The sequence below is a fragment of the Anser brachyrhynchus genome (genome assembly GCF_964034855.1).
Source record: "Anser brachyrhynchus genome assembly, chromosome: 4".
Classification (NCBI taxonomy): domain Eukaryota; kingdom Metazoa; phylum Chordata; class Aves; order Anseriformes; family Anatidae; genus Anser; species Anser brachyrhynchus.
The window spans coordinates 4,820,897-4,845,357 of NC_137698.1; the positions used below are offsets into that span (position 1 = coordinate 4,820,897).

The following is a 24,461-nucleotide window of genomic DNA, read 5'->3' on the forward strand; positions in this document are numbered from 1 at the left end:
AAATAATTTTCTAGTTTTTCGTCCTGCACATTGAGTGCAACACAGACAGGCGGGTAGGACTGTGCGAGGAGTCCCGGCTGAGCATTTGCTTGGGCTGAAGCTCGACTGTTTGGGAGCACGGCGGTAACCCTAGGGGCACCCTCACCAAGAGCAGCAAGCCAGACAAAGGGGACGATTAGCCAGCAGAGGAGCCTGTGGACATATGCCGAAGCACAGCCGTAAAAGAAATGACAGCATAGTACAGCGTGGCATTGTGGTGGCATGCTGTGTTTTCATTAGGGTGTGTCAAAATTTTAAAATGGGACAATAAAGAAGGAAAATGTTTTTGTAATAAACCCTGGGTTGTCCTTTTTTAAGGGAAAAGTTTAATTGCTGTAGGGGGCAAGGACTGTGTTTTATTAGGTTTGTTGTCTGCTGTCTATCTCGTTGGCCTCCTTATATACTGTATTGGAATAGCAATAAATAACAGGAGCCTTTAAGTGTTTCCACAGTGCTAATATTTACTACTAGTAATAGGCGTCGATGAGCAGATCTTTACTGCTCCTTTTCTGTTTGAGTCCTACTCCCTAAGACGCTCTCTCATTCTCCCCACCCACTACATTTAAACTAACAAACCAGGTTTTCTTTATGTCATCTCCATCCATCCCAAGAGCTTTGATCACCAAAGGGAACATGCCAGCGCTGGCAGTGTTCTCATTTGAGGGGAAACATTGATATTTCCAAGTTATTTTTGTTGTGTGGCTGAATGACAGCAAGCGTTTTCAATTGTTTTAGTCTTACAAGAAGGAAAAAAATAAAAAATAAAAAGCACTCTGGTCAGGATAGCTTATTTAGATTAAGTTTAAAATACCATTTATGCTTTTTCTTCTTTTATTTTTTGAAACTACTTTTTAACTGCTTCCTAAAAAAATAAAAACAAACCTTCAAGAAAAAATTGTTTGGAAATGAAACACTGAAGCTTCTTGTTGTAGCAGGAGTCAAACAGGACATATTCATATTTTGCTTTCTTATTTTCAAATGAAACTCACTGAAAAGTTCACAAACCCACGAAACATTCACATTTTTAATAAAAATTGCATTTTTGGTGGAAAGAACATTCAGACTGATTTTTCATTGACTAGTGGAAGCTACCAGGGACTAGCACAATGTCTTCTTGCTGTTTCTCACTCCTGATTTTGCAATTTTGCTGCCACCCATTCTGTGGTCTCCATCTGCGTCCGGCCGGTTCACTGTGGAAAAGCACAAATGGAAACTCTTAAGACCCTCTTGAACGGAGCTAGGGGAGTAACGATACGCCATTATGGCTTATGTACGTATGTGTCCGTAGCAGATCGGGTAGCATCCATGGCCAGAGCCATCTCTATCACAATGCACAGCACCAGAGCTGGTCCCACTCGAATTATTTCTCTTTATCTCAAGATACCTCCCTTGGCTTCCTTGTTACTCCCAAATCTGAGAAACATGCACAGTCCAAGAGCAGTGCTGTGCTGAGCCAGCAGGAGGTGCTCCTATAGCAAGAAAATCTGCCCAACAGACTAAATCATAGCTATGTGGCACCAAATTTCCTTGCCATTACAATATAGGAAGCCTTTGGCATACTCAAAAAAGGGGGTTCGGTATGGCAGGGAAACTGGTTTGAGCTATCCTACAGCAGAAGCCTAGACAGATGCAATATTTTTCTTGTTTTTAAGTTATTGTAATCAAGCATATTGCGAAAGAGGAAAAAAATATATGAAAATATGTTATTAGGTCCTAGCAGACTTGCAATTTCTGAATTTCTTTTACAAATGCCCATAGAGTATTCCGTCTTTATCCTCCCAAGTCACTGAGAATAACACATCAAAGAGCATGTTTGCATTTCTATAATAGATAACAGCATTGACATAAGCTTCAGGGTTCATACAAACTATAAACTGAATTACCAATCTCCTATCTCACATATTTATAAACTGTAAGTCAAGCCTGAAGAAAAAATTCCAACTCCAGGTGAAATAATTATGCTGGGGCTTTTGAAGAGTCACTTCTGAGCTACAGTCTGAATTCCGGTGGACATGAATTATCCTGTTGGCTTGCACCAGCCTCCGTTTGTGCAGCAAGAACCAGACAGCAGCCAGGCCTCTGCCGGCCACTGCCATGGTGAGGCTGGGAGCCCACTGTCGAGCAAGCCTGGATTGCCTGGAGCTCCCGCTTACGAATCTGAAAGCATAAAGCAAGACACCTTTCTCCTTGTGCCTTAAGGAGAAAGAACACAGTTTCCCTTATTTCCAAGAGAGCTCATAGAAAGGGCCCATTTTTGGAGAAACCAGGCACCATACACCCTTCATGGACACCAAAGCATCAATAAAGCCAGGGCACCTTGCCCCAGAGGTCAATGCAGCAGGCTGAGCGCTTGCAAGAGATCACGGGGAACCGAGCAGTAAGTATGCCCTGACGTTGTGTCACTGGAAGAAGTCAACGAAAGGAGCTTTTCACCTCTTGCTATGAGCTGGGCCGAGCGTGACTCACCTAAACCACCGGGTGAGAGCGTGGTTCTCGCGTGAGACACACTTGAGTGAAACACCAGGTCTGGAGACGACGTGAGTCATGCGTGCAGCAGCTCTCTGAGCGGCCCTGTTCAGTTTTCGTGCACTGCACTGTCAGAAAGGAGAGCAAAGCAAGAAGGAAAACATTGCCGAAAAGGGTTGTACCGTCGCACACAACTACCTTCACTGAGAAACCAAAAACCTGAAGCCAGTGACACTCGTGGATCTCAAATACTGGTCTGAGCCACCAGCTCCAAGTCACGGCCCCTCAAAAGGTCTCTGCTGCTGCTGCTGCTGTTCAGCAGGCTCGAAAAGGGAGGGAAGACAAGGTGTTAGAGGAAGTAACAGCGTGGTCTGCGAGACAGGATGTTCTTGGGTAGTCTTACAAACAGCAACTGGAGTCTAAGGTGGGCACATCTCTTTGTAGACCTCATACAAGACCCCGATTTTGTTATGTGAACTCAGCAGGGCACAAAGATCGTCTGGTTCTGGACTATGTAACAAGGCGTGGGCATTTAAGGCACGGAAAATTACAGGGGACATTTATCATGGTTTTGTGATGAGGATTCAGACCTCTCCTCTTAAGGTCCTTAAAAAACGATCTTGTCAGAAATAGCTCTCATTTTTCACTTAGTGACTTTACACTGTATCACCCCTACAGTTCCTCCAGATAGCACAGATAAGAACAATCAATTTCCTTGCACCATCCCCTGTTGCATTATGCAAACACTGGAAATCCATTAAATCCAAGATTTTTAACTAACTTGCAACTGAAACCAACTAGGTTTTTTTGTTGTTGTTTTGTTTTGTGGTTTTTTTTGTCAGCTATAGGATGAAAAGCTTTTCTCTAACGTGTGGCTAATTCACTGAGCATTTACTAATTTCAAAACCTTTCCAGACAGACAGGACTGCTTCCAAACCAGACCAAACACAACGTACCTGAAGCTTTGCTGCTTGGTGACAAAATCAGCCTGTAATCCGCCTGTACTTTTTGGAGAATGCCTTACCCTCGCAAGCATGATCGATTCATGTTTGCTTGCTACCGCACCAGTAAGAACAAAGTTGGCAATAGGATTTGGGGTCGGATCGGCGAAAGGATTCTCATGACAATGGCAGCATTCACGAGCTCTGTCAACGCTGCATGGTTTATTTAATTCAGCAAACACTTAGCTTTGGCGGCAGAGAACGGCAAAGCGATGTAGACAGAAATATTAAGGTAGAAGTGCAGAGAAAAAATTTCTCCTGGCTAGACCATGACTAGATTCAAAGGGAAATTGAGGGGGGAGAGGGACTTTTTTGTTGTTGTTTCTGGGTTGTTGTTTTTTTTTCTGAAACAGAGTCCTGTTCTTGTGCTGCAAGTGGCAGAAACATGAGGTGAGGATCATTAAGCGATGAAGGCTCTGAAGCTGACAGATTACAGGACAGATTTGGCTCAGCCTCTTTAACTTTGCTCCCCTGCGAACTGAAACACTGTTTTATTTTTCTCTTTGGAGACATTATCTAAGAGGATCAATACATGCGAGAGAAGCATGTTCAGCTTTCTGGGAAACCAAGACATGGCCCTGAAAAGACGCTCAAAAAGGCAGTAGAAAGTACTTGATTCTTGAATAGGTTTGTGTTTAAAAAATTGGACTGCGTAAGTGAAAGATGAAAAACTGTTCCAGTAGAATGTGCAACAAGCCCTGAAAATGGAAGTTTACAAACAAGAGCCCCTTTGTTCAGCGGTGCCATTTCATTTGGGGTTTGGAGGCTTTTTTTGTTCATTTCTGGCTCCAAATTGCCTTAAAAGAAACTAAAAATAAATCTTGCTCCGAAATCTGGCTGAAACATTATTTTTAGGTTACAACACACAAGAAAGCACATGAACATGATGAGATGGTACATTCGGCCAGCTCCCATATCAAAGGATTTCCAAACTGCTAGCAGTATAGAAGTGGGGCCGACCTTCCCATGCACTGGGGAAATGCCCGCCACCACCCCAAAAGTGAGGCTGGTCAATAACACAGTGGTGCATGGAGTGTTTCACATGCCTCTGCATAACACCTTACTGCCAGTTGTCTTAATTTTGATCTCCAAATGACTTGCAGCTTTCCTGCTTGTGCTACTCCATAACCATCATGGCCGGTGGAGGTGCTGGAGCCAGATCTTGCGCTGTTTGAAGGATGAAGGGCTTCAGGGTACAGCATTTGTAGTGAGGCTCCTTCACCTTTTTGGAGACATCACCCCGGTCCTCCCATGGGAATATCAGCAAAGCCTCCTGTCCCTCCTGACGTACCGCAGAGAATATATATACAGACAGCAGTCTGCAGAGGTGGGTTTCTGAGACAGGTGCTCGAAGCTGAGTGAGCAGCTTTGTGTTCTTCTAATGGTTTCATTTGGTTTAGGCACTTACGTCAAGGAGCCCTACAAACTTAGAGAGTTGTCCTTATAGTTTTTGTGTGTGTATAAGTGAAATAAATTCGTATTCCTGCAAAATTCCTGCCAATTAAACTTTCCCGTTACATCAACGTGTCTGAATGGCCAGATTTACTCACTGTTATTAAACCAATGGTGGACCACTTACAGAAACCCTCCTAAGCTAAGTAAGGATGATTAATTGTATAGCCCCACCATGCAACACAACAGGTTATTTACACAAACAGCAACTTGTGCAGAAGAAAACCCTTAAATTGAAAGGCAAAGTATAGCCAAGAAGTCCAGCTAAACTGCATCGCCCCACAGCTGCGTGAACTAAACTCCTACAGGACAAGGAGATAAAAACAAGTAAAATGCCTTGGGTCAGCAGCTTCCCTCCCTTCCCAAGGAGAAGGCAGAAAACTTCAGTATTTGAGGGCTCAGAACCTGAATAATGACTAAGAGATACCGAAATCGGTGCATGTTTCAACACCAGTTGTGCACCTCACCTCAAGAGCCCTTCAGACAAGTGCTCTGCACCACTGCACTGACACAGGCACGAGTGACGGCTCTCCATCTTCAGGAGAGGTGGCAGAATCTGGCCTTTGGGTCATATGGGAAAGCTCCCCACCCCGCCAGCTTGTGCCTGCCCTCTCACAGCACGGAGCAGGGTGAGGGAGGACAGCGGTGGCTTCATGCTGGCGAGAGCAGAGAGCAAGTCACGCACATTGCACAAAGAACCAACCTCGCGTTTTCCCTGAGCTGGCAGCAACACCACAATAAAGTATGGGGAGGTGACTTTTTCTTTCCCCTTACTGAGTTCATGCTATTTTCAGGTGGGAGGCACACTCACCAGCTGGTACTGGAGCCCTGGCACATCTGGTTCTGACGACAATAGGAAGAGAAAGACGTGCCAAGAACACTTTACCTGAGCAAAGAGAGGAGGTGAGATAGGTTTATGCTGCGGAAATGCAGGGGAGCTGTGCTCCTGGCTCAGTAAGAGGAGGGCTGGACCTGACCACGGTGAGGTCTGCTTGCCTAAGCCACTGCCTTGGCCACAGAGATGTTCACACTGATACCTCTCAGGATGGTTAAGTGTGCTACACATCCACATACACGTACACACAGGTGCACATACATGTATTCAGACACCGGGATCGGAGTCCCATTGTGTTCCTCGCTGTGCAAACACAGAGGACACCATGGGCCAGTTCCAAGACCCAAGTCTCTGAAACCACAGGCAAGGATTAATTTTAAGCAACTGCTGCCAAGACTGCTGGAAGTATGTGCCTGAAAATCCTTTCATTGTCCCTTGTGTTGGAGGCCTTGAGATTAGTAATTAGCAACCAGCCTCCTTTGGCAGTGTTTTCTCTGCTTTACCATGGAACAATTGGCATTAAACACTTGCAGGTCTTCTTCAATATTGTTGTCTTCTTTGCTGGTGTCATGTCCAAGTCCCATAAAAATAAGACCAAGGGACAGTAAGGGACCTTGGGGCAATTTTCAGCCCATCCTGCTGTTGCACATAAGTTCGCAGGCAGAAGGGCCGTGCCCCCACTGCATCCAGCACAGAGGGAAAGACACCCCAGAGGGCAATTGCAAAAGCAGTGCCACTCTTGCGGTCAGACCTAGGATTAAGCCCCAAGCAAGCATTCAGAGAAGGTCCTGTGGACAACACAGGCTGTGCAGGCATCTCTGTAAGCAGGGAAGGTGGGGAGACCTTCCTTCGGACCCGCAACTTCAAGCACAGGTCAGGGGTGCAGATGACATAAAAAGAGCTCATTGCAACTCTGTGCAAGGGCTCTGTGCAAAGCAACCGAGCTAACGGCCCCTAAAAGCTGCTTCGCACCTTTTCTGTGGATCCGCCTCTGTGGTCTGCCAGAGGATGTTTTCCAATGCATCCGTAATAGCTCCTAAAGCATCATTTCAACATCTATGTACAAAACCTCCTGACGTGTCAGGTTTTAGAGGACCACGAACTACCTTAAAAACGCAACATAAAATTAAAGAATTAACTGTTCACAGCTCCCGGTAGGGAATCCAGTAATTAATATACAGCTTAATCTACGACTTCTGCTATCCTTACACAGCTCTAGCACTTTGGCCTGCAGCCCCTTTGTTTTAATTGCTCTCGCTAAAGATACTGCTCCTCTAATGCAAAATAATCTGGTGAATCCTATGCCCGTATCAGGGCTAAATGCAGGGTTTGTTAGACAAAAAGACAGCTCAGCACAACAAGGTGTTTGCTTGAGTTTGAGGGAAAACAGAAAGGTTTACTGCAAGTCAAAATAATGCATTGAAAATGAAATTAAATGCCACTAAAAGCTAATTTTTATGGTTATTGAATATTGTTTTTGTTGTGGTCAACGTTTCATGGATAATCTTTTGTTAACATATAATAGTGAGCCACAACTTGTCTGCATGCCAGTGTAACCCTCTTTAAAGAAATATAAATACCGTGCAACACTTCTGATCTTTCTTATATAAAGATCATTTTTTTATGAAACACTATTTAGATGCTTCATGGCCAGCAAACATAAATAAATGTTATTAAAAGTAGTCTTGGCTGAGAGAGAGGTCTGACAGACTGAATTCCTCGAGGGAGAAGCAAATAAACCAGGGAAAGTTTTATTTCATTATCAATGTGGTAGTGGCATGCACACATCAGCTGGTATTAATCTTGGTTATAGCTTGAGGCTAGTGACTGACGGCATGCTGTAAATTCAAATTTGGAAGAAAAAAAAAAAAAAAAAGGTGATCCTCCTGATTAATATATTAAAACTCATTTTAAGTTGGATCAGATTGCAGACATCTGACTTTCACGTCACAGCAAGTGTTTGGGTTGGTTTCCGCTGTTTTGGTTTTTCCAGGCCCGCTTTCTTCTGCTGCGTTACGTTCCTTGTGCCGGGACGGGCTTCCTGCGGTTGGAGGTTTAGGGACTTTTTAAGCCGGAGGTTGTATCCAAACGGTCGTGTTTCGTAGCCAAAATGAATTTGCCTAATCCTTTTCAGAATCCATTTATAATTCAGGCCTCCATAACATCCTATGGCAAGGAGCTTCATAATTTAATTACACATTGCATGAAAAGGTAGTGAAATTAGTAAAAGTTATTACGGTCTCTTAGCCAAGGAGAGCATTATTAGCTGGAGTCCCTTGTTTTGTTGAAAAGCCTTGCTGGGTGGGAAGGAAAGGCTGTTCCTGCTGCTGGTGGTTTACCCAGACATGCAAGTTACTCTTGCTTTCGGCCGGGAGCATGGAGGAGAGGAGGCAAAGCAAAGGCATGAGAGAAAGCAGGGCTTTCTGCTGGGATATGAGCAGCCGGGGACAGCCGAGTGATCAACCACGGGCCCTGGCCTGCCTGGCTTCCCACCTCCGCAGGCCCAGGCCACGGAGGCAGCAGCCTGCAGGAGCTGGATGCGGCCCTCTGCGCTCCCGTCCCCCTGGAGGTGCACGTCCTTGGACTGCTACCAGAGCCTGAACCATGGGGCTACGGTGCTGAGATAAGAAGGCTCTTGACAGCACCACAGGCTCCTGAAAACTCCTCTCTGGCTACACCACAGGCTCCTGCAAACTCCTCGCTGCGTTTTTCTGTCACTCGCCTAGCAAACGCTGAAGGGCCGACTGCCCTTCACCCACTGCCGTTCAGCACCTCAGCCAGGCAAACCGACCTCTGCTGCTTCTCTGGGCGGCGAGAGCCGACGCTCGACAACAAATCCCAGCTCCAAGCAGCTTCCCCAGCACGCAGGGAAACTCGCCGCCTCACTGCCAGCTCCCGACACTTCCCACGGGGGAGCGTTTCCCTGGTCCTCTCCTTCTCCATCCAGCTGCGTGTGCACGGAGGACATGGTCAGGCAGAGGTCAGGGCGTTGGAAAAAGAAAAAAAAAAAAAAATCAAACAGGAGTCACGCACGCGGGGAGCACATTCACCACATTGCTGAACTGTCTCACCAGCCCGGGAGCAGCCTCCCACACGCCCGCACCGCCGGTGCACAGCTGCCGCTGGAGAGCTGCCCGCGGATCCGCCGCCCTCCCACCTCTCTCAAGGGACCTTCTCTGGAGCCACCAGGCGTCTGCTGGCCACGGGTGGCTGGGCACGCAGGAATCCTGTTGCCTAAAAGTGAGGCAGGGTCCACAAGGTGCTCCGAGTGTGCCTTGGGAGTGCAGGTCAGTGTTTCCAATGCCAGGAAAAAAAAAAAAAGGAAAAAAAAAAAAAAACACGCTGGTGCGGTGAGCTCTGTGTCCTAATTCTGTGTTTGGCAGGATACGTAAATTGGGTTAGGTTGAGTTCCAAAGTAGGCCTAGCTACAGCCAGGCTGAGGGCTTTTGCAGAAGGATGACTTCTCCACAAAGCGCCTTGCGTACTTCTGGGACTATAAATACTAATTATGCGCCGTACCAGCGAGCACCGGTAGGAAGAAACCTTTTCAGCCCCAGGCTCCCAAGAATGTGTGCACAAAACAACCAGCAAAAGCCTTCCGTGCCTTTTCCCTGCTGCATGCAAGAAGCCACAGCGTGAGGTGTTCACCGACGTTTCTGGTCAGGGCCCCAGGAGCTGGAGGTGCCGACCTCACTGGAGGGGTCTCTAGGTGTCACCCCCCGGCTATGGTATCCTGCCTCTCCAGGATGGGAAAAATCACTGTATATGGGCCACGTATAGCATTTATTTATCTGGGAGCACAATTTCCACCTCTGAGGAAGGAGGACATGTTGACGTAAGTGGGCAAAAGTGCTACTCTGCAATTAAAAGGCTTTCCTTCGGCCGGGATCTCTCCTAAGAGAGATGCTGCGTCCCATTCAACTCCTAAAGTTTGGGTTTTCGAAGGCCCCCTCGGGGATGCGGTACCGCGCTCCCTTTGAACATCCGCTCAGTCCTTTTAAAAACCCTGGCCTCAAAATCCCAGCTGGGGGGCAGCGAGCTGCTGTGCTCTTCCCAGGTCTCACCTTCCCTCCACCGCTCGGCGCGCGTTGGGCGCTCGGCGCTGTGCCTCCCAGCCCTGCCTTCCCTTTCATCCGCACGCTGCGGATTATCCCATCTGATGAATCATCGGAAACAATCCTGCGGTGGCACGGCGCGATGCAAGGGTTACTTGGCAAGCTGTTTCGTGTCACCGTTTCTGGGAAGAAACCGTGCCGTTTCCCCCTCTCTTTCGCGATGCGCCGTGCAAGAAAGCAGCCCCTGAACTGCTAACCGTTTAATCTCAAAATAAGATAACCTGAGGTATTCACGAGAGCTGAGCCACCACTGCCTTCGTCTAAACAAAAGTTCTTACAGCAGAAAGCACGCCGCTGGGATTTGCCCATTCAAATCTCATAAAGCCCGTGTTGCCGCGCGGGCTAAGAAAACCTGGCTCTTTAAACGAGGTAATTCTGGGCTAAGAACATTAATGGCATCCCAGAACTGGAAAGCTGGATGTGTAAATTAAAAAGCAAAAAATCACATACACACTCTTAATATCCTAATACCTATTACACGCGATCTCTTTCAAAGTAGCTTTCGGTGAGAAGCGCGGTTATTCTTTGCTATAGCTGCTAGAAACGCAGCCGGGATGCCCTTTGTTACAATTTTGAAGTCGCATCCGCATTTCTGAAAGAGTCGGGATCACCGAGTTTCGGCACGGATTAATCCCGTATTGTCTCTTCCTCTCCCCAAAGCACAGATCTGTGGCAAGTACAGCACTGTTCGCCCCGCTCGGCAGCAGCATCCCCGTGCTTCGCCTCCCCAAACCCGGACCCAAAGGCGAAGCTGCCAGCTTTGGGGTCAGCCCAGTAGTACCCACATCTGGTGGGGAAATAAACCCGGGGGGGGGGGGGAAGGACATGACGGGGGGTGGTGTTTCCCTGGAAAACCTCCCTCCAAACTCCCCCACCGCCCTGAGGAACACGGGGGGGGGGCTTTCCTGCCTCTCCTTGCCCCGCCGGGGAGGGCACGGAGGGGGCGCAGCCCCCCCGGGGGGCTCAGCCCCGGCCGGGCCGGCCGCAGGGACGCGCCGTCGGGCGGCAGCTGCAGGCGGAGCCGCTCGGCTCCACAGCCCGGCGCTTTGAAACAAAAGGCTTTTTTTTTTTTTTTGTGTGTCCTTTAAGAGAAGAACTCCAAACGCACATTTGCAGAAATATATGTTTTGTTTTGCTTTTTTTTTTCCCGGAGAAAACGAGCTCCATCCCTCCGCTCCCTCCCCACCATGTGCGCAGCGCTCCCCCCCCCCCTTTTTCTCCCCCGCGTCTCCGGGCTGGATTTTCTTTTTTATTATCATTCCTTTAATTATTATTATGACTTTTTTTTTTTTTCTCTCCCCCCCTTATTTCCACGCACGTTTCGGCTCCGGCTCCCCAAACTCTTTGATCTCCCCTTGCCGTCTCCTTACCCGGAAGAAAACCCTCGCCCGGCTCAGCTGGGAGCTCGGCGCACACGTGGGCGCCCTGGCGCGCCTCCATGCTCCTGCCAAATTTAGTCGCACAAAGGGCCCGGGAGGGGGGGGGGGTCGGGGGGGGGGGGGGGATGAAAGGGGCCGCCGGCGGGACATCAAAGGCTCCGCCGCCCCGCCCCGCTCCCGCCCTCCCCTATATACCGGGCGCCGGCGGCTTCGCACGCAAAGGGTGTCCCCCCCCCCTCCTCTCCTGGCCGGGCTTGGGGCACCCGGGGGGGGGATTTGGGATTTGGGGAGCCTGTGCGCCCCCCCCCACACCCCGCTAGGCGGACCCTGACCCCGCTCCGGGGGTCGTCCTGCGGGGTTGGCATCGGGGGTCCCGTCCCCGTCGGTCGCGTCCCCCCCCCCCCCCACCCCTTCCCATCCCCGACCCGAGGGGTGGGGGCTGAATTCAAAAAAATTTAAAAAAAATAAATAAAAAAGAACAACAACAACAAAATCACCCAACATCACTACGCCGGCGAAAATAACCAAAACGGGCTAAAACGTTACAACGCCCGAAACGGGGAGAAGAATAACGATTTAAAAAATAAAAAACCCCAAAGAAGCCACCCCCCGCCCCAAAAGATGCCCGGAGTGCCCCGAGAGCGGGCGGCCAGCCCCCCCCCCCCCCGCCCCCCCCCCCCCCGGCAGCCGCCAGCTCTGCGTCGTCTCCAGTGAAATCTGGCGTCGGAGCTGAGGTTTCCTGAGTTTATCCTCTTGACATAAATCTTGCCGGTCTCCACCCCCGCCGCCCCCTTCTCCTCCTGCGAAGCCCGGCCACCGAAACCTGCTCCGGGACCGGCCCCAGAGCCCGGGACGGGGGTGCCGGGACGGGGGGGGGGGGTCCGGGGGGGGCCGCCCGGCTCCGGTACGAAACGCAGCATCCCCGAGGTGCCGCTTGCTCCCCGCTTGTCGCCTCTCCCCGGCCCTTTTCGGGGTTTGCAGTTCCCCCTTTTCCCTTTCTCCGTTATTTATTTTTGGTTTGTCCGGCTGGACGAGCCGCGGCCCCCCCCGTTCCCCCCCCCCCCCCCCCCCCAAGGTTTCCCACTACCTGCTCCCCGTCCCGGGGGGTTGCGGCTCCCTGGTCCGCAGCCGGTTTTTAACCACTCGCCCGTGGGAAACACGGGGTTTTGCACCAAAAACCCGCGGGCAGGGACATTTCGGAGTGTCCCCACGGGGTGGGGGGGGCCAAACGGGACGGCCACCCCCGGGGTCCCCGCGCCCCTGCTGGGACGATTTGGTGGGAGGCGTGCGGGGGGCGAACCGGACCGCCCCGACGCCGAAACCACGGGAAGTGGTTTGCAGCGAAACGCGCGGATTTGCTCGCTGATATTTGCTTAAATTTTGATAGATAGGTGGATAGATTTTTAATTATTAGTGTTTTGGTTTTTTTGTTTTTTTTTTTAACGCGTCCGTACCCGGCGCCACCGGGGAGCTAACGGGGCAGCGCGACTTCCGAAGGGACGGGACGGGGAGGAGGGGGGGGGGGGCACACGGGGACACCCACCCACGGCTCCCCAAAACGCCGGCCCCCCCCTCGCCCCCCCCCGGTCCCGGTGCGGCTCCCCCCCGGCGGCTCCTTTCATCCCCGCCCCGACGGCGGAGGCAGCGAGGGAGGGCGGCGGGGGGGGGGGGGGGGGGGGGGCGGCCGCTTTTTTCCCTTTCCCCCCCTTTTTCCCCTCCCTTTCTCCCCCCCCCCGGGGCTGTTTCTCCCCCCCTCCCGGGCCGAGCCGAGCCGTGCCGAGCCGGGAGCCGCTGGCGAGGCGGCGGACAAAGACCTGGGGGGTGCAGCGTTGTGCCCCCGCCTCGCCTTTTGTCACCCCCCCCCCCCCGTTTTGTCCCGTCCCCCCCCCCCCCCCCCCCAGCCATTTTAACCCGGGCCCGCCCGGGTGGCTGCGAACTTCGGGCGGAGGCACGGCTCGGGCCGGCTCCGCTCCCCTCCGCGACCCCTCAGAGGGAGCCGGGGGCTCGGGGGGGGCGGGGGGGAGGTTGTGAGGGGGACCCCAAAGGGGTTTTTGGCCTTATTAAAGCCAGCAAAACCGGGGCGAGAGCCCCCCCCCCGGGGTCGGGACCGGGAGGGAGCGGGGCTCGCTCGGCCCCGAGGGGGCGGGCGGGGGGGCTCCGGCTGGCGAGAGCCGCCACCCCGAGGGCTTGACGGGGCTTTTTTTTTTTTTTTTTCCTTCTTCCCTCCTCCTCCTCCTCCTCCTCCTCCACCTCCTCCTCCTCCTTCGCCTCCTCCCCCCGCTGCTCCTCCCGCTCCCCTTCCCGCGGCGGGCCGGCGGCCGCAGCAGACGCCGCGCTGCCGGGAGGATGCCGCAGCTGCCGGGGGCCGGGGGCGGCGGGGGGGACCCGGAGCTGTGCGCCACCGACGAGATGATCCCCTTCAAGGACGAGGGGGACCCCCAGAAGGAGAAGATCTTCGCCGAGATCAGCCACCCCGAGGAGGAGGGCGACCTGGCCGACATCAAGTCCTCGCTGGTCAACGAGTCCGAGATCGCCCCCGGCGCCAACGGGCACGAGGTGCGGGGAAGAGGGAGGCAGGGAGGGACGGAGCTGCCCCCTTTTTTCCCCTCTTTCCTCCCCCCCCCCAAAAAAAAAAAAAACCAGCCCCGGCCCCTCACCGCCGCTCCCGTTCCCGCCCGGGGCGAGGAGGTCCCCCCAAACCCCCCGACGGCACCTGGGGCACCCCGAAACGAGCCCGGCAGCACCGGCGGGGGCAGCCGCAAACTCTCCGAGGGATTTGCCCAAAAACTGCTTGGGAAGAAATTCCCGACGCTAAAACAACGTGGGGCGAGCCGGGGACCCGTTTGTGGTTGTTGGTTTTTTTTTTTTTTTTCCATTTCTTTTTTCTTTTCATTCCTTCTTTTTTCATTCCTTCTTTCTTCATTCCTTCTTTCTTCATTCCTTCTTCTTTCATTCCTTCTTCTTTCATTCCTTCTTCTTTCATTCCCTCTTTTTCCTTCTTTTTCCTTCTTTTGTATTCCTTCTTTTTCATTTCTTCTTTCATTTCTTCTTTCATTTCTTCTATTAATTTCTTCTATTAATTTCTTCTATTAATTTCTTCTTTTTTTCTTCTTTTTTAATTTCTTTTCTTCCTTCCTTTTTTTTTTTTTCCTAAAGACCTGGCAACCCGATTCTCACTATTATTTTTGGTAACTCTGTGTAGCGAGGGGGTTTCGCCCGCCAAAGCTCGGTGTGTTTTCCAGAAATAAGCCCCTTTCGTTAAACGCAGGGCGCTTTGGCTCTGTGGCTTCGCAAAGCCACACAGTTGTCGTAAAACAATCGCTTATACAAACGATCCTGGTGCAGTTGCCTTCCAAAGGGCTTACGAGGAAAAGCAAAGATGCTTATCTCTTGCCGTAACTTTCTTCTGTCCCCAAGAAGATGTAAGCCCCGTGGCCGATACGTGAGCATCCACACAATGACTTTTCTTCTTTTCCTTCTTCCTCTCCGGCGGTGGATTCCCCGTGGTCAGGTTTCCAGGCAAACTCAGGCGCAGGATTCCTACCATGACAAAGGCAGAGAGCACCCCGAGGAAGGTGAGAACCGCACGGTCCCGTCTTGCAATATTGTCCCGAGCCCCCACGGGCTGGAATTTGGTTTCTCTGGGGAGGTGTAAATTTAGTATCTTTTGGGGAAGGGGGATGCCAGGGCGCTTTCAAAGCACGTTTGGAAAGGAGATGGATGTACAGCACGTTTATCTCAAGTGACCAAATGGTATTGCAGTTGTCTAGAAACTGATAAGTAGGCCAAATGGATCCTCGCTGAAGAAATAACTATTTTTAGGATATCAGCTTAAACGCATCTATCTCCCCACTCAGACGGTGCAGCTGAGTTGTATTCAGAAACTGTGTGCTTTTTTCCCCTTAGCCAAAGTCTGTCCCTTAAAGCCCCTCTTCAAATCTGAACATGAACAGACCTCTTGCCTTTTCTAATGTACCAGCCGGTTAATTTGGGTTGAGGAGGACAGAGGAAATAACAAAGTTTGTCAAATATCGCTTAGGAAGCTGGACATGTGTACAAAGAATGAGTGTTGTGAAGGACGGAAGGCTGTGTTTAAAGTGAAATGCTTATGATCGTGAGCTAAGCCAGATCATAAATGCCATGTAGAGACAGGCACCGTTCAGCCCTGGTGCTTCCCGGGACTCTGCGGTGATCTGTCACAAAACTGGTCGTTAAACAGCCTACAAGCAATAATGCCCATGCTGCTGGCATTTTGGCAGTTAGGGGGAGGAGATCAGCTCTGCACAGGTTTCCCTTCCGCCTTGCATCCTCCTAAAAGCTCACCTGCAAGTGGTGCCACTGCCAACGGCTGTCAGGTGGGAGACCTGTTCGCCCCCTCCGGTGCCCATCCCTTTGCAGGGCCCAGGGCCAAGTTCTTTATTTTCATACAAAATCACCTTCCTCACTTGGCTTTCCCCTCAACTATGGTGCCATGCCTGTTACACAGCTTCCCCCCCGCTCTCCCCCAAAAAATAATTCACGAGGGTCTCCTTAGAAGCCAGCCCCTGCCCCCGAATTGTTCCCGGTTAGCATGGCCAGCATGAATTGTTCGCTGCACACAGCGTCTCAGCAAGAGAAGGAAACAATTATATCTAGTTATCACTGCCCCGTTCCTCCCTTTCCTAACAATGATGTTGAAAACCCATACTGACAATACTTCTGAATCCACAAATCCTAGAGGGATGTGTAAAATGGGGGAAAACTGCTACTTGAGAAATGTCATGTCCCTGCTGATGTTTCTGCCTATTTGAATGGGGGCTTGGCAAAATAAATGGGTTACTCTGAGGGTTTGTCATATAGTAAGTGTAAACTCCTCGCTGAATGCACGCAGTCCTTGAAGAATTAACTCTTCTTCAAAAAAAAAATATGTTATTGTGAATTGCTGCAGACTACTTTCTGCTCGAAGTAATTGCCGTAAGCAAGGAAACATTTGCATGCAGAACATTTCTGTGAATGCACAGTACCTGTTTAAGTGCTCTAACTTACAAGAAATGCATGTGTGGGGAATAATGTAATCATTGTTTCCTCTTCCATAGGAAAACATCCAGACAGTGGCTTATACAGCAAGGGACCATCCTACTCCGGTTATTCTGGGTATATCATGATGCCAAATATGAATAACGACCCGTACATGCCTAATGGATCTCTGTCGCCACCCATCCCCAGAACAGTGAGTTATCTCTTCCAAAGACGGGTTTTGGCGAGCGGGGTTTCCTCCTGCTCGTCCTGCAGCGCGTGAGCACGCTGTGGTTTCGGGTAGCTTCAGCTAAGGTGAAGGCTGCACTTCTGGAGCCTGCAGCCGGCGGGGTTTCAGAGCTCGTGGAGGTGTCGGTCGTGAGCCTGCTGGAAAAAGCTGAAATCGGCGATTAAGCGCAGCCAGCGTCTGACGTCCTTTGAACAGGGCCGGGGGCCGGGGGGGGGAGCCCTGGTTTACGACTGTAGGATAATGTATGGCGGAATGATGTAAATGCCGTCTTTGTAGTCACTAGGACAGATGTGAATTTTCTGGCTTTAACTCTTTGTTTGGTGAGGAGTAGCGAGGGCTGGAAGCAGAACTGCTCGAGTTGCTTGTCAGTGAGATGAAAAGGCTTGGTTCTTTTTTATTTTGCCGTCAGATATGGCATTGCTCTTTGCTGATTGACATTTATTCCTGCCATCGGCTGCTCCATGCAAAGGCTTTATGCATCTCTGGGAGTCGTGCTCTGAAACACGCGGTGTAACTTCCTCCACACACTGTGAAGTGAAACGGTGCTGTAGGAATTCATGTCAGCCCTAGTGCAGAGCCGGAGGTATGGCTTCCCGTTACGTTGTGGCGGGCACCGATTCCTCCAGGTCAGTCCCTCTGATTTCGTTGCTGAAGAGGTACCTGGACGGATGGGTTTTAATGCATTTCTAATTTGGGGCAGTAAATTCCTCTGGCCACTGGGTATGCAGAGAGAGAGGTGATGGGGAGACAATATTAAAACGAGCTGTGGAAACTATATTAGTAGAATGAGAGCAGAGTGAGAAACAAATTTGCTTGTAGGCATCCTACTGAAGGAATGTCGCTGCAGTCATATGTGCTGCAGTACGAGAAGTTGGATGCTGCTATTTCCTCATGATAAAGCAGTTTTCCTTCTTACCGGCTCTTAGATTTTTATTTGGCAGCCTTTGTCAAACGACTGGCATTATTTTGGTCCCCTACGTCCTTGATTTTTTCTTCAGGGCTGTGGCTTTTGACTTCAAAAGCAAAAGGACGGGGCCCAATTAGTGTCGGCGATTTAATGGTAGCAAAGGGTGGTAAAATACCGGGTGTTTACTTGGGAAGGACTGAGCAGTCTGGCAGTCCAAAATTCCCAATTCTGCTGTCATGACATGTCGCTGCTCACGTCTGAAAGATGCAGAAACATGCACCACGTCTTGCCTTCCATAGCTCTGCGTTTAAAAGAGACGGTGCGTGCGCGGGAGTTGCTGCTCGGGGGCCTGCGTTCGTTTAGGACGGGGCACACACACAAGCTGTAGCACTGGCAGTCCCCCCGTGCGGTGACCATGATTGTTGATATTCGCTGTTGTAAGCACTGCTCCGTGGAAAACTTTAGCTCCGATGCATCGAGGGGGAAAGGATGCAGCGTTGTGAGAGGGCACCGAGCCCCAAACCTGTCCCTGCAGAGCCGGGGAAGCTGAAGGCCTCTTTCCCCCGCTATGCTCCCAAGAACGAACCCGGTGCTGGCGCGAGGCTTGGAGTCACAAAATCTGGTTTAATTATTCACTTAGGATTTTCTGCATGTATGCATGTAGGAGGGCTGCTGCTTCTTACCGCTCTGGCATCGATTTTCAGAAGAGCATCAGCTTCTTGCAGATGTATCCTGCTCAGGTAGCTCAGGTACTGGGGGAGCCCACAAACAGGGCTACATTGGAGGGAATGGGGGCACGCATCTGCTCCCTGGTTGTAAAGACTCCTGCCTGGCATCTAAGGGGCTAATTCAGCTCGGCACTGCTCGTACATGTTGGAGCAGCACCACTAGTTCTGTAAAACAGCGCTCGGGGAGCGCTGCAATGTTGACATAAGTCTGGAGCGCCTTCAGTTTAACCGCAAGCCTACACGCTTGAGTTATTAAATAATATTTTTTGTTTAATTGAACTCTAATCTCCGCCGGTCCCGGAGCTGACAGCTGGCTCTTGACGGGCGTTGCGTCCAAACTGGGGTCTCCACGCTCTGCCTTTCACCCCAGCACCCCCAGTCCCACCTCAGCGGGGCATCCTTTGCCGGGGCTGGGGCAGGGGTCCCCCCGCGGTGTACCTGCGCCCTGCCATTTGCATGACAAAGCCGCCGCTTGCTCGCTGCATCTGTGGCCTGGAGGTGTGGGGCAGGATGAAAAAGCAGCCCCGGGGCCCTGAATTTTATTTATTTTTTTCCCACCCCTCTGGGACACCTCGTGTCCTTCCGAGGGTTGGCGCAGGGGTGTGAAAAAAAAATGCATCCCCCGGTAAATGGTGACTGCGTGGGTAAATCTGTGCTGGTTTGTTGGGAGCGTGAGCCAGGAGGAGTAAGTTGTTGTTTGCTCGTCAGGCTTCGTGCTGCCCTGCTTGAGCCAGACCTGTAATCGAGGTAGTGGGTCAGCTTTGATGGAATGGGAAAAAGTTACTTTGAACAATGTGTGCAGAGAAAAAAATGTCCTTTTTCATAAAGAACCGGGAAAGGCTTTACACTCTTGCTCTGTGAAATTAACAGTACAATTTTAATTGTACTTAGTACAATAGTCAGACATACTACGTCTAATAAACCTTAAAAGAAGAGAACTGAGGTGTAATTTCAGGGCAGCTTTTGGAGGGAAGAGGGTGTATGAGGAGGATTTCAAATTTTGATAAATCCGCTGTGGTCAGAGTGGTCTCACTTTCCCTTCTCCACCTTGTTTCTGTATTCGTATGTATTTTTATTTCCATTTTACTGGCAACTGCTTTGCCCTTTTCAAGTGGGATTTGCAGGAGAGTTAGCTGCAAGTTCACGCACAAGCCGGCTGTAGCAGTACATACTCTTATCAGCTAAAATCACTTATAGCTGGGTAAGTGGAAAGGCAAAGCAGTCCGTTTAGGTAGCTGCAGGAGAGGGGGCACGTGATGACGCTCAAACCGCAGTAACACCTGGTGAACGTGCATCCTGTCTGCTTGAGATATCTTTCGGTGGTTTCTCAACATCACGGGCGTGCTGAAGATGGGAGACGGAGACAGCTGTTTGTTTTCTAGCATGTGTGGGTTTCTCTTTTTCGTTAGTTTTGGGGCAGCAAACCTTTCTCATCTGTGTGATGGGAATGTGGAGACAAAGGAGGAGGCTGCAAAAGAGCCATTGCTGTTTCTTAAAATCACACAGAAAATTGTTTTGTCTTTGTTCCCCCCCCACCCCTTTCCCAGTGAATTAAACTTTGTGCTGGAAGCTGCAGGATTTCTGCAACCTCCCTTTTGTCCCTTCTCATCTGTTCTTGGGCTCCGGGTTTATTACTTTGTGGCTAAACTGTGTCTATGTTAGCAGCTGGAGGTGTTAAATAGGTTGGAGGATACAATCTATAAACACCTTACAGTGACTTGCAAAACATAGCACATCCGTTTGACAGTGAAGAGGAATTCTGCTAGAAGAGTTTGAATGCAAAGAGCAACACTTATATGCAGGGCCCCTCTCCCTGCCCAAATTTTGGGTATTCCTGGTGCGCATCTGCATGGTGATGAGCACGGAGGTGGCCCCTGTCCTGAAGAGCTAGCATCCCAGGAGAAATGTGCAGGTAGCATGGACAGGAGGAAGCAAGAAGGTAGAAATAGCAAGAGTGCGTTGCTACGGGGTCTCAGTGAGAGATTCCCTAGCTGCATCGTGCTATCCCTCAGGAAACATTGGCTTGTGGAAGATTTTGGGGACCTTGAGAAGAATGTACTGGGGTGTTAGTGCTAGCATATCCAGCCTGGAAAACAGTGCCTGGCAGAGCTGCAGAAGGATACAAACATGGGTTTTAGTAACGCTGTCTTCCCGTTCCCCTTGGTACCTCGCTGCAATGGCAGGCATTGCAGGGGTTGCAAGTTCTCGTTTTGGAAAAGGGGGGGCAGAAGTTTCTGTGGTGCCTCTGGGTGGGCTTTTGTTCAGAGCTTGGTCTTGTCGACAACCCAGACAGAGTCCTCGTGCAGATACATACTTATGCACAAGCATACACATGCTTATGTCCATTCGTCTGTGTGCTTTTGTATGTATGTTCGTGGTCTTTCAGCACATACTGGTGAAGAAAACAACCTTTCTGCTTTTGCTGCCTTCCCCCTTTCAGGGTGGTACAGCTGGTAAATCTAGCTAATTGTGAACGGGTAAAGGGGAAAGAAAATATTCCCCTTGTGGCTTGGTCCAGAGGTGGGTTTCACGTGTGTGTGACTTCAGCTGAGGCGTGACCAAAAACCCCACCCACTGCAAATAATCAAAGCCGGAGCTTTGGTGTATCAACATGTGTATGTACGTGCCCTAAATCTCATTTCTCTGTATATCTAGGAGCTCATTCAAGGTAACCTGTAAAAGGTGGGGCTGCTGCTTTCATTTTCAGGTGGTGTAAAAGCAAAATGTCATTCTTCTTGTTTTGGTGCTGTGCCACCTCTTCTGCAACTTAATTCCTGTCCAGAAAAAGGTGTTAATAAGAACAGCTTGTTATGGGCTTCAAGTGCCAGAGAGGATAGGGCTCAAGAAGGCCTGAAGCTCTACAGGTTCAGGAATTAAAAGAGGAAAAGACTTTCTCCAGATCCTTGCAGTGCTGCGTGGCTGCAGGCACTGAAGAGCTGGGTACTGCTGGCCTGGCTCCTCCAGAGTGCTTAACTTCTGTTTATGGTTAGGGAAAGCTCTCCCGATACGGGAAGGAAATAACCCACACAAAAGCATTTTACTGCTGCTGTAATATTTCTGAAGACCTATTAGAGGCATGCGCCTTCTTTTATTTTTTTTTTGAGCCATAAAATAGTGTCTGTGTCTCTCAGAAAGAGACATATGTGCAAGAATACGCTGCGGAAGGAATACTGAACAATTTGCAGCCCGAGGTGCGTCAAATCCCCAGCTGCTGCCCCATGCACAGCACGATGCGCTGGGATCTTCCAGACGGCCCCGTCTTGGCTGGGGGGCAGCTATCGCCAAGCTGGGGGTGGCACGTGGGGTGTGAAAACCCTTCCCACCTCCCCGTTGGGTTTAGTCCCATTTCGTAGGCCCCTGGGGAAGGCAGCACAGCTGCTTTGCATGCTGTCCCTGTCCTGGCAGCCGGGGATTAGCATCTCTGTCACTCCGGCCCTTCCTAAGCATTGGATTCACTTAAGAAAATTGCATTCAGAATAACTTAATCTAGCAAGCCAACGGCTTCTATTTTAAGACTTGGATCTTGTGGATGTGTTTATTTAGTTTGGGTTTCCCACTTCAAAGGAATCTGTCCTGTCAGCAAGAAAGTGATTGAGCACTTAAATAAAAACGTATTCATTGAATCTTTGGGGCTGAACGAAAAGTATGGTAGGGAGTTAACTTGCGCGCCAACTGTGCTGATCGGCCAGGGATTGTCCTCGTAAGGGGGAAGAGACACAGTCTGAACCACGCCAGGAGGAATCTGTCCCCTGGCTTCTGCTGGTGGTGTTGCCAGCTGGCACTTGAGGTGATGAGGAAGGACCTCGAGTATCTTTGTCTGTGATCTTCAAAGTTACCAAATCCCTCATGCAAAAGAGCATTTTTGTGGAGCTGAAAGGTCGACTCAACGTTCGTCTGTTTTCTTTGAGTGGCTGTGAGCGTTGGTGAGATTGGGGCATAAAATCAATAGGAGGACCTTAGTCAGCAAACATTACAAGTGTAAAGTTACGAGGCTTTGATCGAATATTCATAATATGGGCAGTTTAACAGGAGAAGCAGGCGCACTATTGACACCACTGGTAACACTTAGGACAGAGCATCACTTTGGCCAGGTGCTGCTGGGCAAAATCCCAAATGCACCTGCCCGCCCAAGCACTCTCTGCAGTCTGGCACCTTCCTTTCCACCATGCCACGCAAGCTGGCAGGCAGCACCAATGTACTGTAATGTCCCAGTAATGTAATGTACCAATGGCCCTTAGGAGCCTGATTTCGTGCATGCTTTTGTCGTGCAGCACCTTCTGAAAGCACTGGCACTTGGAGTGAGCACGGGTGTGCGTGTGTGCTCCTGTTTGCAAGGGAACTCCAGTCATGCTGCCTTGGCGAAGAACAAAAGAAGTCTATTTGTTAGACAATTTGTTCTTCTGCTTGCTTTTTGGAGGAAAGCTTTAAAGTGAATCGAAGCAGACAGCTGCACATCCAGCCTGGTGCTGGGCACTGTATGTACTTCAAGCTTGCAATTGTGACCCTTGGGAACCATGACAAACCCTGCAGGGACAGCACTGTGCATGAGGTGTAGCAGAATTCAAAGTCCTTGTGCCGAAATCCCATTGATACTGATGGCAGCTCAACTTCCCTCTTAGCTGACCTGAGCAGAACTCTGAATGGGAGGGCACAGTGGTTGTCTGGAGAAATGAGTCTGGAAATGGTCTGACTGGTCAGGTACATCCAGAAGGAGACACAAACAGGGAAAGGGGCATGGGGCTTTTTTGGGGCAATTTTGTTGGCTCAGAGATGAAGAGCAATGAATTCTAAAAAGCTGTCCCTGTAGTCTGTGTGTTTTGAGTCTAGAGTTTGTGCTCCCAATGACACTGCCTGCTCAGAAGTAACTCTTTTTTAGTCACCTAGCTACGCTATGAAGCTCTGTTTCTACTATTTTCTGCCTCTTTCTGTATTTCATAGAATCACAAAATCATAGAATGGCTTGGGTTGGAAGGGACCTTAAAGATTATCTAATTTCAACCCCCCTGCCATGGGCAGAGACACCTTCTACTAGAGCTGGTTGCCCAAAGCCCCATCCAACCTGGCCTTGAGCACCTCCAGGGATGGGGCACCCACAGCTTCTCTGGGCAACCTGTTCCAGTGCCTTACCACCCTCATAGCCAAGAATTTCTTCCTAATATCTAAATCTAATTTTCATTTAAAACCATTACCCCTTGTCCTATCACTATACTACTTGACAAAGAGTCCCTCCCCAGCTTTCCTGTAGGCCCCTTTTAGGTACTGAAAAGCCACCATTTACATTTAGTACCACCAGTACATTTAGGTACTGTAGGCCCTGGAGCCTTCTCTTCTCCAGGATGAGCAACCCCAACTCCCTCAGCCTTTATTCATAGGAGAGGTGCTCCAGCCCTCTGATCATCATGGCCCTCCTCTGGACTTGTTCCAACAGGTCCACGTCCTTCTTGTGCTGGGGGCCCCAGATCTGAACACAGTACTCCAGGTGGGGTCTCATGAGAGCAGAGTAGAGGAAGAGAATCCCCTCCCTCGGCCTGCTGGCCATGCTGCTTTTGATGCAGCCCAGGACATGGCTGGCTCTCTGGGCTGCGAGCACACATTGCCAGCTTGTGTCAAGCTTCTCATCAACCAACACCTCCAGGTCCTTCTCATGGCTGCTCTCAATCCATTCTCTACCCAGCCTGTACTTGTGCTTGGGATTGCTCCAGCCTAGATGCAGGGCCTTGCCCTTGGACTCGTTGAACCTCATGAGGTTCGCACAGGCCCACCTCTCAAGCCTGCCCAGGTCCCTCTGGCTGGCATCCCTTCCCTCCGGTGTGTCGACCACATCACACAGCTTGGTGTCGTTGGCAAACTTGCTGAGGGTGCACTTGATCCCACTGTCCATGTCTCCCACAAAAATGTTTAACAATGCCAGTCCCAAGTTTCAAAACCGCCTCAGAGATTTTTCTTTGTGATTGTTTGTTTTCTCTCCACAGTTTCGGCCTATCTTCATGCCTTGATCTTTCTTCATTCCCTCCAAATCTCACACTCATCTACCATAAAAATACAATATAGGGCACAAAATTAGAAGCATCAACATTTTTCAAATGCAGACCATACTTGGGGAGAATTTCTTTCCCCTGACAATGTGCTAAAACGCAGATAATCTGTGTTCAGCCGTGCAAGCGTGTTTAGGTGTTACAATGCCACACTCTAGCCACGTGAACAGGGCCTGTAAAGTTTAGCTCAGATTTGCCAAGCTGCAATTACAAGTGGTGTTTGTGTATTTTGTCGCACGTCATTCCCACCCCAGTGCCT

The 24,461-nt window shown here is 50.3% G+C and overlaps 2 protein-coding genes across 7 annotated transcripts in view; one reads left to right on the top strand and one right to left on the bottom strand.

Moving 5' to 3' along the window:
* Positions 1-1,035: 1,035 nt before the first annotated feature.
* On the bottom strand, positions 1,036-12,909 carry LOC308194710 (uncharacterized protein; the record flags this gene model as incomplete). The annotated part of the gene is made up of 6 exons (XM_080590910.1): positions 1,036-1,229; positions 2,506-2,633; positions 8,585-8,740; positions 8,865-9,067; positions 12,375-12,659; positions 12,831-12,909. 6 exons carry the CDS (start codon positions 12,907-12,909, stop codon positions 1,118-1,120), a joined length of 963 nt encoding a protein of 320 aa, XP_080447036.1. The 3' UTR covers positions 1,036-1,117.
* Positions 12,910-13,306: 397 nt separating this feature from the next.
* The window catches only part of LEF1 (lymphoid enhancer binding factor 1), a 63,144-nt gene continuing 51,989 nt past the window's right edge, over positions 13,307-24,461 (top strand). For 2 of the 6 annotated variants that reach the window (XR_013950846.1, XM_080591048.1), the window contains exons 1-3: positions 13,307-13,843; positions 14,799-14,862; positions 16,363-16,496. Coding sequence is in view for 5 of the 6 variants with exons in the window: in XM_080591048.1 (XP_080447174.1) it covers positions 13,634-13,843; positions 14,799-14,862; positions 16,363-16,496 (408 nt within the window). In the remaining variant the exon portion in view is untranslated. The remainder of the gene's footprint in view (positions 13,844-14,798; positions 14,863-16,362; positions 16,497-24,461) is intronic. The other 4 variants (XM_080591047.1, XM_080591046.1, XM_080591050.1 and 1 more) reach the window with 4 other exon arrangements.